At 43.3% G+C, this 15,330-nt stretch overlaps 1 protein-coding gene across 3 annotated transcripts; it reads right to left on the reverse strand.

Moving 5' to 3' along the window:
• Positions 1-6,338: 6,338 nt before the first annotated feature.
• Positions 6,339-11,920, reverse strand: si:ch73-361p23.3 (tumor necrosis factor receptor superfamily member 10D). 3 transcript variants are annotated; one of them, XM_049022991.1, is made up of 8 exons: positions 11,432-11,917; positions 10,008-11,350; positions 9,776-9,886; positions 9,458-9,586; positions 9,119-9,197; positions 8,752-9,008; positions 8,525-8,638; positions 6,339-8,422 (listed from the first exon to the last, which is right to left on the reverse strand). In XM_049022991.1, the coding sequence occupies exons 2-8, from the start codon at positions 10,084-10,086 to the stop codon at positions 8,340-8,342; spliced, it is 852 nt and encodes a 283-aa protein (XP_048878948.1). In that variant the 5' UTR covers positions 10,087-11,350; positions 11,432-11,917; the 3' UTR covers positions 6,339-8,339. The 3 variants fall into 3 exon arrangements, with proteins under 3 accessions (XP_048878948.1, XP_048878949.1, XP_048878947.1); XM_049022992.1 differs by having other exon boundaries at positions 8,525-8,590; positions 10,008-11,920; XM_049022990.1 differs by having other exon boundaries at positions 10,008-11,917.
• Between the last annotated feature and the right edge of the window lie 3,410 nt (positions 11,921-15,330).

Below are 15,330 nucleotides of genomic sequence, written 5' to 3' on the forward strand. Positions count from 1 at the left end.
GGGAGAAACCGTCACAGGGGGAGAAGGGACAGGAGCGCGGTCAGGACTTGGAGCGCGGTCAGGAACAGGAGGTGGCTGCTGTGGGGGCGCCGGCCCGGGAGCTGCAGGTTGCTGCAGTGGGGGCGCCGGCCCGGGAGCTGCAGCAGGCAGCGAAGGCGGCTGCGCAGGCGGCGGCAGCGAAGGCGGTTGCGAAGGCGGCGGCAGCACGGGAGCGGGGTCCGCCGGCAATGGCGGCAGCACGGGAGCGGGGTCCGCCGGCAATGGCGGCTGCACGGGAGCGGGCCTCCGCCGGCAATGGCGGCTGCACGGGAGCGGGGTCCGCAGCCCTCTGGAGCTGGAGGAGCTGCCGAACCCCCTCTGCCATTTTCTCCAGATCCCCCCGGTCGGAGGCGGGAGTAAACGCGGCAAAGTCCTTCTGGAGCCGCGTTATAATGTCCTCTGCCTCCGGACTCACTGGAGTGCCCAGTCCCTCCCAGATCCTCCAGAATAGCCCCTGGAGGGCTAAGAACTGGGAGATGCAGTCGGCCGTCTTCCCTGGTTGAGGCGCGGACGGCGCCTCCGAGGTGGCTGCTGCAGGGGGGATGAGCAGTGGGTCCGGGTATTCGATGGACCCCTCCTTGCTCTTCTGGCGCCTGGTGGCAGCGGGAGGTGGCGCGATGTCTGCAAACACAGACGGCGAAAACACCGGCTCCCGCTCCAGGTAAGGGAAGAGGAAGGGCTCTTCCTCCTCGTCCTCACTCGAGGGCCAGAACATGGAGACTGGGCAGGTACCTCGCTGGAGCGGCCCCCGGGCTGGAGACCGGACGGGTACCTTTTCCTCCGGAGCGATCCAAAGCCTGGAGAGCGAGCAGGCTCCCAGGCGGATCGGCTCCTCCGGGATCCTCCTTCCTCTCCGCTTACTTTTCTTTTTCGGGTCCGTCATTCTGTCACGGGTCGTGGTGCGCGAGCGCGGCGGAGAGCGGCGATCGTGCGGAAGGAGCAGGCAGGCAAGCGGGATACGGGGAAAACGGGGTTTTAATCAAGAACGGGGATCTCACGCGAACAAACATCAAAGAACATCAATGACGGACAAAGGACTCGGGTAAGACACGGACTGAAATACACAGGACTGATTGAAAATAATCAGACACAGCTGGGTACAATCCGGGAAACACACGTGGGTAGGCAGGGGGCGTGGCACACAGGAGGAGCCGACGAGCAGGGCATGACAGTACTCTTGATCAGTGTGTCTGTGAAGAGTTTTGCCCATTCATCTTGAGTGGACAAACGTGTTCAATGGGGTTGAGGACAGGGCTTTGTGTGTGCCAGTCAAGTTCTTCAACACCAAACTCACCTAAAACAATTTGGACAATTCTATGCTTCCAACTTTGTGGGATCACTTTGGGGAAGGCCCTCTTCTGTTCCAGCTTGACTGTGCCTCAGTGCACAAAGCAAGGTCCACAAAGACATGGTTGGGTGAGTTTGGTGTGGAAGAACTTCACTGGGCCACACAGAGCCCTGACCTCAATCCCATCAAACACCTTTGGGATGAACTAGAATGGAGGTTGCAAGCCAGACCTTCATGTCCAACATCAGTGCCTGATGATTATAAATACTCTTCTGGATAAATGGGCAAAAAACTCCAAAATCTTGTAGAAATCCTTCCCAGAAGAGAGGCAGCTGTTATAGCTGCAAAGGGAGGACCAGCTCTATATTGATGCCTATGGATTTTGAATGGGATGTCATGTTCCTCTAGGTCACCCAATACTTTTATAGTGTAGGTTGGCACTTTTACTTAGCTACTCCACGCTATGCAAGCTATTCTTTGGTAGCTCTGGGCTTATGTTTTGGATCTTTGTCCTGTCGAAGTACGAATTTCTAACCCATTTTCAGTATTTCTGCAGACTTCATCAGCTGCTTATAGCATGCATGCATAGAATGGAGTTGTTTTGATTTTGGGCTCCATTTGCTTTCTCCAGATATTTGGCATTATACTTTTGGTGAGAGTTAAAGGTGGAGTATTCATTGTCTATCCTACGTACTTCTTACTGATAAGGATTCATTTGTGCTTCTAGAACAGCCTGGAGTATTTGAGACGTGGGTTCAACAAGGTACTGGAAACATACCTGCAGACAAGACAAGATGGATCCATAAATTGAGACTATTTAGAATGGTTCCCTTAGAACGCAAAAGAAAGTGAGAGAACAAAACAGTTAGTTTAAAGCAGCAGAATTACAGTCATTCATTCTCAGGTCAAGTGGGCTTTAATGTTGTGCCACATACTGTTCAGTGGCAGGAAATAACATTCCCTGAAAACCACGGGGCAACATACCAACACAAAGCTGCAGAGGGAGCAAGGGGACAAAAACAGGACACAATGAAACCAGGACACGGGTACAACAGATTGATATAGATAGAGCAATGTGTATGTGAACAATAAATAACAGAGCAGCATAAGGCATGAAATAAATATAGTGACTTGACCACCAATAAATAATAATAAGTTAAAGTGAGTAGTGGCAGTGGGGGGAAGGTGGAGAGCAGGGGAAGAACATTAAGGATGTAACTGATGCAAAACCTTACAGAACTGCTTTGGCTGCCCTTATGGCAATTTGCAGTGACCCGACGTGCAGTTCCTCTTGTTAAGAAAGAACAATTATCTTACTTATTTAAAGTTATATAATTAGACTTTATGTTATATAGCATGGTCTTGGATGATGATAGAACAAATCCTAGCACACAGCCTCCTCTAGTGTCCAATTTGTTAACAATGTGTCATGCAACTTCTTTCGACAACCCATCACATTAGCAGTTAGAATTATGTTCATAATTCATTTGCTTCAAATATACTTTCAGAATTGATATGGTAAAACTAGTTTCAAAGAAGTGCAATGCGACGTATCTCCCACCATTTGGTAAATTGCGCTGTTGTTACCTTCTTACTAGAATATAAACGACTGATGATTCTGGAAGGTTCAGTGCAGAGGGTGTTTACACGCTGGATGGCCCAGTCACAAGCTGTCTTACAAGAAACACTGGGAGATGCGGAAATGATGACATTAATGTGGTTTGGCAGCTCATTCCACCGTCGGGTAATCAGTTTGAGAAATGTTGCAGACTTAAAAAAAAATGTTGGTGTTGGCGAGTAAATGGAACGTCTATGCTTGCTCTGAAGCAAACCACAAAACTACAGCTACGAAGCATGTCAGCAAATCAGTCACACGGAGCACCGTCACTTTCTCGGAACATGACGTGGACAAACATAGAAGAACGCGTCATTCTGAAGAACTCAATGACTTTGAGCGTGGCATAAACTATAGGATGCTACCATAGCAACAAATCAGTTTATTAAATTTCTACTCTGTTAAACCTGCCCTGGTCAATGGTTAGTTCTGTTATGGTAAAGTGGAAGCATCTAGGAGCAACTAGAGCACAGCCAACAAAAGGTAAGCCGTGCAAGGTGACAGCAGAACCACAGAGTGCTGAAGCAGGTGACAAATGAAAATCGACATTCCTCAGTTGAGACACTAACTGTAAAGTTTCAGTCAGTCTCAGGAAGCACAATCAGTGCAAGATCTATCCGTCGGGAGCTTTATGGACAGAGTGTCCATCGCCTAGCAACTACATACAAACCCAACATTTCTGCGTGCAATGCCAAGTCACGTTGCCATTGGACTGTGGAAACACGTTTTTTTTCGAGTGCTGAATCATGCTTCACTATTGGGCAGTCTGATGGATGAATTTGGGTTTGTTGGGCACCAGGAGAATGCTACCTACCTGAATGCACAGTGCCAACTGTTAAGTTTAGCAGAGAGGCCGTAATGGTTGGGGCTGTCTTTCCTGGATTGCCTAGGCCTCTTACTTCCAGTGAATGGTACTCTTAATTTGTCAATAGTGCTTCCAATCATGTTTCAGCAAGACTACCCCCCGTGTATAAATCGAAACCCATAAATCCATGGTTTGCTGAGGCTGGTGAGGATGAACTTGACTGTCTTGCACAGAGCCCTGTTTTCAATCTCACTGAGCACCTTTGGGATGAATTAAAATGCTGATTGCAGGGTAGGCCTTCTCTGTCCTGCACAGAGCCCTGTCCTCAATCCCACTGAGCACCTTTGGGATGAATTAAAATGCTGATTACAGGGTAGGCCTTCTCTGTCCTGCACAGAGCACTGTCCTCAATCCCACTGAGCACCTTTGAGATGAATTAAAATGCTGATTGCAGGGTAGGCCTTCTCTGTCCTGCACAGAGCCCTGTCCTCAATCCCACTGAGCACCTTTGGGATGAATTAAAATGCTGATTACAGGGTAGGCCTTCTCTGTCCTGCACAGAGCCCTGTCCTCAATCCCACTGAGCACCTTTGGGATGAATTAAAATGCTGATTACAGGGTAGGCCTTCTCTGTCCTACACAGAGCACAGTCCTCAATCCCACTGAGCACCTTTGGGATGAATTAAAATGCTGATTGCAGGGTAGGCCTTCTCTGTCCTGCACAGAGCCCTGTCCTCAATCCCACTGAGCACCTTTGGGATGAATTAAAATGCTGATTACAGGGTAGGCCTTCTCTGTCTTGCACGGAGCCCTGTCCTCAATCCCACTGAGCACCTTTGGGATGAATTAGAATGCAGATTGCAGTGTAGGCCTTCTTGCCTGGTATCAATAGAAGGCCTCGCTAATGCTCTTGTGGCTGAGTGGGCACAAATTCCTCCACTCCAAACTTTAGCAGACAACCATCCCAAAAGAGTGGAGGCTGTTATAATGGCAAAAGGGGAACCAACTCCATACAAGTGCCCATGGTTTTGGAATAGAATATTCAACAAGCACATATACTGTAGGTGTGATAAGGTATCCACATGCTTATACCCAAGTAGTGTATTCAACTCATCACTTTCCCAAGGGAGGATACTAATATGTTTTATAAAGTCCACCATTATTCTTGTCCCCAAAAAACTTCACCCAGCATGTCCAAATGACTTACCTCAAGCGTCATGATGAATACCATCTATCTTGAGATAGATGGTATTCATAGCCTGGGTCCTTATTGAGCTAGTATCGGAAAAATTCATTGCAGAGTCTCAAAGCACTTATGTAAGTCGTTCTGGCTAAGGGCATCTGCCAAATACTGTAAATGTAAATGTAAATGCCATGAACTGCTTCGAAAGGCCTCCCAAAGTTTACACCTGCTCCACACTTCCCCACAAACTGGAGCCACTACTATACAAGAGATATCTCCTAGATGTACTGGGACGCATCCTCAGCGATGTATACTGAGGTCATTCGGGTCTCATAACATCATACACCCTCGCCCAGACATGCTCCACACTGCCCAATAAACTGGAGCCACTACGATTTGCTTACTGCCCAAAGAGATCCATGGATGATGCACCGGCTCTCCTCCTGCACACTTCTCTCGAGCACTTGGACGACAGGACGGGGAACTATGCGCAGTTCCTGCTTATAAATTATGGCTCTGTGTTTAATACAACAATCTCCACCAACCAAATCAGTAAACTGAAGGATTTGGGGCTGAACATCACTCTAGATACTTTCACCCTCCCAGAATAATAAATCGGTATATACCAGTTCATTTTTGCAAACAGCAGGGGGCAAAATTGTAATATACAAAGATCCAAGACCCCGTAGAGGGTAAGTGATGAGGTAATGTAGAGATGGCTGTACAAACGTGAATGGAAAGAAAGAACAATACAGGACTAAGGAAATTTCCCTTGCATATTCAGCGAAACCAGATCACAACTTTCATCTAAACTCAGACTGAGAATAAATGAGTGTAACATGTAAAGTGTAAAGCTGCTAGTACTTAAAATAAGTTACGTTAAGGGAAAGGAAATGAGACTTATTTGCGTGGAAAAGGTGGATCCCTAGCTAAGGGAAACATTTACATTTGCAACTAGATGAAATGAGTCCACGCCTACTACATTCAGAAAGCTGTGACGTCACCCGCAAAGCTCATTTCCAGTGGCTAAGGTTTGAACTTTAAACAAAAAAAAAAAGCAACGTTTCATTACTGCTGAAGAATAGAGACATGAGGGCATTAATGACTCACAAAGGTCAAGAGCTTTCATTACTGTTTCCAGTTGTACAGTCCTTGGAACCAGCGGGGAATTTCTTGGTTGGGTTTCAGAAGCAAGTGACTTGTGTTTCACACAGTGAAACTAGAAAGGAATGATCTTTTGTTTAAAAAGCAGGCCATGGTGGGAAAATCCCTGTTTCATGAGAGGGAGGCCCAGAGAATATATCTGTTTGTGAAATGACTGACTACCTGCATAATAATTATAATGGTAATATATCAGTTCGCTTCAGATTAATTAACTGTTTTAGCATGAGAAGCATCACTAGTCATACAAATTTAAATCATTTATTTAGTAATGAAACAAAGAGCATTCACGTTCAGTGCACGTACAAAACCAGATAAAAGATGAAACCTGCCTTTAAAGTCTGCGCAGCTGACTAGTTATAAGGTTAATGATTGCCTTTTGATTTCTGAATTTACATTTTTATGAACATTAATTTGATATAAGGCATTATTTTTTAACACTTGGGTAGCTGTTTTAGAAAATGTACCATATGCTGAACATAGACAGTTACAGGAAAAACACTGCACTGGCTACATCCCAAAAACATACAATAATCTGTGTATCTATCATAACAACAAAATAATAATGGTTAGACCTACTGCTGTGTATGGGGTCGACCAAGGTTTGGCTTTTTTTTTGGTCACTTCTTATACTGTTCACAAATAAAGCTAGTGCACTGGTCTGTTTCAGACTGACACTGTATTTGCTATTGAAGATTAAGAATTATCACTGCAAGTGCAGTATTGTAAATGAGATTCAGAATAAAGTGCTTCCAACTGAACAATTAAAAAGTAACATACAGGGGTTGGACAATGAAACTGAACCACCTGGTTTTAAACCAGAGTAATTTATTAGTATGGTGCAAGGCCTCCTTTTGTGGCCAGTACTGAGAAAGACAGACACGTCCTGCACAGCAGCCAGAGGGTTTTTGAGCCAGTCTTCTTGAGGAACGGTGGCCTGGTCACTATGTGATGCTAGTGGAGGAAAACGTTTCCTGACTCTCTTCCAAAACACCCCAAAGCGGCTCAATAACATTCCAATCTGGTGACTGTGCAGGCCATGGGAGATGTTCAACTTCACTTTCATCTTCATCAAACCTCTCTGTCACCAGTCTGTGTGTATTGGTGCATTATCATCCTGACACATTGCACCACCATCAGGGTACAATGTTTGAACCATTGGGTGAACATGGTCCTACAGAATGGTTCAGCAGTCCTTGGCTGTGACGCACCCATCTAGAACAAGTAGTGGGCCTAGGGAATGTCATGATATTGCAGCCCAAACCATCACTAATCTAGCCCTGTGCTGCACTCAGGGTACATAACAGTCTGGGTGATAAGCCCCTTTGGGGCTTCTCCATACCCCAACTCTTCCTGAGAAAGACAGTGAAGGTGGACTCATCAGACAACAATACATGTTTCACATTGTCCACAGCCCAAGGTTTGCACTGCTGGCACCATTAAAACCGACGTTTAGCTCTGGCACGAGTGACCAAAGGCTTGGCTGTAGCAGCCCGACCATGAATACTGACCCTGTTGAGCTCTTGAACAGTTTTGGTGGAAACAGGTGAGTCAAGGAGCCGGTTTAATTCCGCAGTGAGCTGGGCAGCTGTGGTTTTATGTTTTTTGGATATAATCCGGGTTAGTGCCCGGACATCCCTTTCAGACAGCTTCCTCTTGTGTCAACAGTTACTCCTGCTGGATGTGCTTGGTCCTTTGCAGTGATATGCTGATATTACCCTGGACCACACAGACTTGCTGTCCTGGTCATAGATGTGGCAGCGAAACGCGTACCAGCAGATTGTCCTCATTTGAGCACTGATATGTCTCCCATTATTGCAGAATTTGATGTACAGCTGTACTATTGCTCTGCTAATTCAACCTTCACACTTGGCTCTTACAGATGGAACATGCAGTCAGTGAAGACTGACCACCAGGCTGCGCATACATAGGCAGGAAACCTCAAACACATTTTTAGCCAGTGCTTCAGTTTCATTGTCCAACACCTGAAGATAGCAAATTATTATTATTTGAGTAAAAATATATAGTCAAACATTGACTGTATGTATTTGTGTAGAAACGTTATGCTGTCATTTGATATTTCAGCTCTGGAGCCTACTATAATCAATACATATACTGATTACATTAATCTAAAAATTAGATTGTTTCAGTTTTTTTTTTTGCTTGTTATTTCTTTTTTGGTGGAAAAAAAATACACAAAAGGTTTTTTTTTTTTTTTTTAAAAAAAAAAAAAAAAAAAAAAACATTATTACAGTAGCCCCTGGCTGGACTTTACCAGAGAAGATCGACTTATGTCCCCGCACTCTTCCACAGGCCTTCGGCAGGCGCCATCTACAGGTAGAGAGGCAGTGGTGTCACATCAGGATATACACTTGTAGGCAGGTCATGAAATGATCCCAGGACTTCCCAGGATGTTACAAACTCAGTATCCACCTGTTTTGTTCATTTTCTTCATATGCCTCTTCATGCATGGAATGATGACTTGTTTGCAGGACACAGCTGAGAGAGGGATCAGCAGAATGAGGCTCAGGACATACAAAATTAAGCCTTTAAAAGAGGAAAAGAAAGCAAAAATTGTCTACTGTTCCACATCCCTGTGTAAGAATTGACAATAATTTGACACCGTGAATGTAACATGTGACACAAGAGAAGCAGCTCACCAGACCCGTAGTTGGTTTCATTTTCACTTTTTGTTGTTGTTGTTGTTGTTGTTGTTGTTGTTTGGCTTAGGGGGGGTACGAGGGTCGAGCTGCTAGTAGCGGTTGTGGGGAACGTCTCTGCACTTGTCGGCCTGCTGCGACTGTAGTTCAGGATTATTGCAGTGCTAAGTACGCCAGCCTGTGTAACCTCTGAACCATTATTACAAACGATATCTGAGGTTTTTGAACCGCTGGACTTCACTCCCCACGGTGCACAGCTGGGGAAAGACGCAAAACGGTTTCACATTGTTTTTCCTCTAGTTAACCAGTACAGCTGACAATAAACGGATGAATGTCAGAAGAAACTGAAATATATGACATTACGTACTCTTTCCATTTCACACACATCATGTCAGGTTTGCTGGTGAAATATCCATAACCGCATTCTTGACACTGCATACCTGAATCTGAAAGAAATTTTTAAAAAAGCATTTTTTTCTTTGTTCTATAAACTGCATTTGCAGTAAACTTTCATACTAAATATTTTACTAAAAAAAATTTTCTAACAGTGTTGAGTTGTCATTTTATTTCAGGAATTAATTTTGATTTATCATATCAATAACCTTTCTGTTCCAGAAAACATACATGTAGCCCACTCTGAGTAGTATGTTTAGACATAACCCTTAGCATTTTAATAACAGATACAAAAAGATTCACATTTAAATACCTGTCAGCCCAGATCCTTCAGGACACTGGCACAAGTCATTCCTCTCATCTACGGGGATGAATCCATCACGGCAACGACACTGTACATCAGCTGTCTTAGTGCATTGCTGAACATACTCACTTCCACTGTCTAGACATCAAAATAGCAAATAATAGGGTCCAGAGTTATGGAGTAATATGTACATAAGTAAAAACAGCAGTACAGTGATTTATTTTCCAGTGCATTAGAGCAGTACTAAATTATTACATTATTCTAGTGCTCACAACATTTTCATTAATGATACTAGTAAAACTTTACCCCTCTCCAAAATATACTTACCAACATAACAAACACTGCAAAGAGCACAGAATATATCGTTAGATGCCACTGGCTGGAAATGTCCCTCTTCGCAGGGTTCACACGTCTCTTTAAGATACACTTTCTTCTGTCCTGTACATATTACACAGAACTTAAGCAATTAGCATAAATGTTAATGTCATACACACTTATTCTGTTGTGACGGCACACTTCAGTGACGCTTCTTTAATCAAAGAGTCAGTTTTTACTGTACCTGGTGCACAGATGATGCCCAAGCATGGCAGGAAAAAGCAGTGACACAGAAGAAGGAGCTGAAGTTGCAGAGATTCCATCCCAGAACAGACGTCCAACTGGGAGTACTTTTGTATTTCAAGCTATATGTGGCTACCTGCACTGAAGAATTCAGATGCCAAGGAGCCAGAAGCCAAGAGTTTTTTCTTCTCAGTGAAAGAACATTTGTAGTGAAGAACTCATGCCGTTTGCCAGGCGTGTTGATTTCTATTGGAGCAGCCGAGGGGGCGGGTACTTAACTGGAGGGCAAGATTCTCAGGGGAGGCTGTACTTAACCAGCCATGGGTAAATAAACACCAAAATATACGCACAAAGTATTTCATTTAGTTTTTTTATATTTTTGCATTCACGTATATACTTTAATACTTGAGTATCTGTCTTGCTTGTTATTAGCAGTCTGAGATTAATGTAATATCAGTCCTTCGTGTGTCCTGTACATGTGGCAGAATTAACAAGGACTTTCGACTTCTGACTGATTATGACCTACTGAATTAAAAACAGCTATTGTCACATTGTCGCTGTCAGTGGTTTGGCTTCTAAAAACATTCACATTATAAGAGAGCAGTAATACAAATAATAAATCTTTATTGAAACTGAATATCTAGGAAAAACATGTGAAAATGCACAATGTATATTTTTGAAATATAAAAAAAATACATTTAACCTACTTCTATACCAGTGATGACGCTTCACAAGCTGCTTAATGAGATAATACATTTCATTTTACTTTTATATGGTGCCTTTCACAACAGAGTCGTCCCAAAGTGCTTCACAGGGATGAGTTGCGACAGAACAGTACAGTGCCACCTCAGTGTGACACCCCAGCATCAAAGAGGAAAAGCCTGTGCAGATCCAGCCATGTACAGAAAGATCCCACGTACAAAGATAAGGGGAGGGTAGCAGCTGGTATCCACCACCCAAGATACATTACTAAACTTAGCTCTGTGCTGCTTCCCGAAACTGCAACACGGAAAGTGAGCAGACACCTGCTGGTACCACCAGCAAGTGTGTGAATGGTAACATAACAGAAAGCCCTGCGGCACACTTCACTATTTAGCCAGTGTTCCAGGATGACAGGTGTGTAGATGTCTGTTGCTGGGATCGAGAGAATTTGCAGTTGCTTTATTTTTGAATAGCCACTGGCTGCGTTGCATCCTGGTTTTAGCCCATAGCGGCAACCAGGGCAACTAATAAAAGAAAGCCAAAACCCTATCAAATAACCCTAAAACAGTGGCTGGTCTGGTCCTTCGCAGGAGTGCTTAATGCCCTCGCAGCACAGTAACACCAAGAGGAAGCGTTCCAATGCTACAGGTACAAAGAAACATAATCAACATCAAAAGAAACAAACATAGACCCTTTTAAATCCCACAGTATAACCCAAGTTACCAGAGCCTCAGTGTCTGTAGCCCAGCAGCTCGTAGGGGATCACGTCAAATGATAAAATTCCAAACAGTCACCTCTGTGTCCTCCATGAAGAGTTACATGCTGCTAGCAGTCACCCAGGTAAAATTAAAATTAAACAAACATTCAAGTTCTCAAACAAGCCCTCTCCTCCTTTCCTTACCCACAGGGAAGAAGAACCCATCCCATGTCCAGTTGTAAAACACAGCAGCAAGAGAATGAGATTCCATCTTGGCAGCCTTTTATAACTTCCTGGTGGGTCATATGACCTGGCTCAAGTGGTTACCAATATGGTGTGATTACCAGTGCCATGCAACCTCTGCCGCCTGCCCTTTCAGATCCCCGCACTGCATTAATAAATTGTAGGGAATTTCTATCATTTAGGTGTCGTGTCCTAATTCTCTTCTCTGCCATAGTCAAGGAGGGTGGCTCAGTCACAAAGGTGATTAGGTGTATAGTCAGAGAAGGATTTATTCAATGGACAGATCCTGTGTTTGATTATCTCTGTCCGAGCTGGAAGTCAGATAAAAACATCATGAAAAACGTCACTTCCTGTCAGAAACACGCCTCCTTTTCGTTGCACGAGAGTCCCCTGTGTTGTCATTTCAACATGGCGGCTTACACAGTCAACAGTAATTCTATTTTATAAATGTTTATTTTGTTAAATGTATTAATAGTTATAAATGCAATCGCGCATGGTCGATTTAGAGAATATCGCGATCGTAAACAGTATCCTAGCATGCAGCATCAGATTTTTACCAGATTTGTTAGTGTCTTTGGTTCATTTGTAGTTTGCCTGCCTCCCATAAATAGAAAATCGCTATGAATGTACTAAAATATTATAAATATTATAATGAGGTTTGACTAGTTCATGTTTCTTGTTTGTTTACTCCAAATCTGCTAAAATGTAAAGCAACAATTCACAACAACAGTGTGTTCATGGAGGCAGCCATGCTTTCTGAAATGTGTAGCTCAAACGAGAGATTGGTTGGATGTGACGGAATTTATATCTTCGGAGATATAATCGAACGCACCAAAACATACATGATGAGCATATACTCCGTTAGTAATAACCAAGTCAGGTGTATGACTGGGAACATGTCTTGGTCCCGTTACATGTTGGTGACTTTCAACAGTCCAGGAGGGACAAGAACCTTTTGCTGAAGGCATCAGTCTCTATGTCCACATGTATATTGAAGTCTCTAAGTATTATAATATTCTCTTTAATCATTAAGTTAATTATTAAGTTACAGACAAGCTCCTCGAATTCTGTCAGAAACTAATTGTATGATCCTGATGATCTGTATACTGTAAGAATATAGATGGGTGGGTGGGTCGAATGTGGGCTTCAAATGTTGTAAAAGTCTTTGATAATATTGGCTTCAATTTAGTTACAAATAGCTGGCAGGCCGCCTCCACACCCAGAACCACGTGGTTTCTGTACGAAACTAAACCCATCAGGTGAGGCTTCAACAAGAGGAATAGTGTCTGTGGGTCTCAGTCAGGTTTCAGTTAAAAAGCACAGGTTTGCACCAGTGTCCAGCACCATATCATTAGCAAGAAGTGATTTACTTCCTAAAGATGATGTCCAAAAGTTCACATTTTATGGAAGGTTTATGTTGTGATTCATTCAATCTTATTAAAGGGATTGATATTAAGTTATCCGCACAGGAGCCCCCAGTGGAACATGTAGGTCTAAGTTTTGGTCTAATAATGCTTACAATATTCTTTCTATGTTCACTCAACTCTATTCCTAAAAAGTTGTTAGATTTAGGGAACACTACGTGATGGATCACCTGGGTCAAGGCCGAACATGATCTAATGGTGGGAGAATAAACAACCTTCGATTTAAGATCACAAGGCTGAGGCCTGGCTGGTGCTCTCAGTCAAGCAGGTAATTTACTCTACAAATTATTTGACAAAACTGCTTCTTTTTTTGTACGACAGATGCAAATAACTCAAAACAGAGATTTAAATGAAAAAATTACAATTTAAATGCTTCACTCGGTAACATCTTAAAAACTTGAAATACAAATATGCCTGAACAGAGCTTGCTATTCTGTTGGTTCAACCCAAGTGATAAACCACTGGCACTAATAACCATTCATTAAAATGTCTGAAAATACCAAACTCCCTACTCTATTTTGCACACATGACATCATCATGCACACATTATGGTGGGGCCAGCAGGTTATCCCATCCTGTGGTCTGTGTGGATTCCAGTGCCCCAGTGCAGTGACGGGGACACTGGCCAGCAGGTTATAGTAGGGGGTCCTGATGTCCTGGCTATTACTGCGCACTGTGGCCCTATCAAATCTGGCCTCCTAATCATCCCTTATATCTAACTGGTGATTTCTCTCCTGCCCCTTCACCACCTTAGCTACTGTGTGGTCAATGTACTGGTGCAGAATGGCAGTGAGGCATCATTCAGGTGGGGGCTGCACAGTGGGGGCTGAAGTGGCTCCCCATTGGTTCTGTAAAGTGCTCTGGATGTCTTGAAAAGTGTTATATAAGTGTAACATTCTTTCATTCATTCATTCATTCATATCAGAAATGTGTTTCTTGTATTTTCCAAATATAAAAATACTGAACATCAAATTATTTCGATGCAAATTACATAATCATTTTTACTGAGTTAAATACAAATTCCTAAATACAAATTAGTATTTAAAATATTTTTTGTTTAAATACATAATGCTGCCCATCCCTGCTGGTAACCATGGTTTCCACACCAACGACCTTAGGAAGTGATAAGGGCGATGACTGCTGAGAGACTTTAACTCCAGTCGGGCTGAAACGGTCTCCTGGTCAGGCCTGAAGCCCATGCGGGGAGGAGCAGGAGAGGAGCGGGTACACATGCCTGTCCTTGCAGGCGGGGGCAACTGCAGACCCCTTTTTTGGTGCAGTGTTCCTTCATGTTCCACAACGAACCTTGCTCCTTCAGGAACTCTTGTCTGCCCCCAGTGTGTCCCCAGTCTCCAAGCCCTGTGGCAAGTGGAAGGAAAGCACTTCAGGATTATGTTATTAGTCTAACCTGGGGGGGGGGCTTCATTTTCACTATAACTCTCCAGTGTTTCCTGTCATACTTCAGAATTTTATTAATGACAGCCCCAGGTGCCGAGTTGACTATAAAGATTGCAATTTAAAAAGAAATGGTTCAGTGTACATGGCAAGTCGAAATGATACAAGAGGGACTCCTCAGTTCTCTCAGCATGAGGTATAACTTCATCAAAATCACAGCCAAAAATGTGCTGGTTCCAGAGAGCTGATTACAGGTGGCACCAAGAATTAAGCCAAAGCTCATGGGATTCTAACCAGCCTTTTTTTTCACAAACTTGCTGCACCTCTGACACCCATGATAAATAGTGATTGAATTCATTATTTAAGCTCCGTGGGTCTTACGGGGAGTGCTGGTCCACACAGCACCTGCTGCTCATACTGTATGCGCCTTTTGCTGTCCTCACACTGCACATCATTTTACCTTCCTTGGTCACAATAACATGGTCATGCAGCCTAACACTCACACGAATAGAACAGCTACGCATTTACATGTTACCTTCTTAACCTTGATTCAGCTTTTAAAGTTTATGTCTGCCAGCTCAATAAGTTATTTTTTCCTTGCATTATTCCGTAAGGTTTACTTATTAGATTTGTAATAACTTCTCTTACACAATTAATTGATTCAACAGCCAAAACAAATTATTTCATTAATGATACCTCTATCCATCCATCCATCCATCCATCTTCCACACCATAATCCAGTACCGACTCACTGAGGTTATACTTATCATTCTTTTTAGATGATTTAATCATATTCATTGCATATTTGCACTGCATTATTATTATTATGTATTGTATATGAAAACTTTTAAACTGAATAACAT

This window comes from Brienomyrus brachyistius, chromosome 8 (genome assembly GCF_023856365.1).
Source record: "Brienomyrus brachyistius isolate T26 chromosome 8, BBRACH_0.4, whole genome shotgun sequence".
NCBI classification, from domain to species: domain Eukaryota; kingdom Metazoa; phylum Chordata; class Actinopteri; order Osteoglossiformes; family Mormyridae; genus Brienomyrus; species Brienomyrus brachyistius.

What these genes read in the sequence shown, in the direction of transcription:
- si:ch73-361p23.3 (XM_049022991.1), bottom strand. Translation starts at nt 10,086, where the DNA reads ATGGAATCTCTGCAACTTCAGCTCCTTCTTCTGTGTCACTGCTTTTTC. An exon ending in GGGCATCATCTGTGCACCAG is followed by an intron (nt 9,887 to 10,007) that starts GTACAGTAAAAA and finishes TAATATGTACAG; the next exon opens with GACAGAAGAAAGTGTATCTT. An exon ending in TGAAACCAACTACGGGTCTG is followed by an intron (nt 8,639 to 8,751) that starts GTGAGCTGCTTC and finishes CCTCTTTTAAAG; the next exon opens with GCTTAATTTTGTATGTCCTG.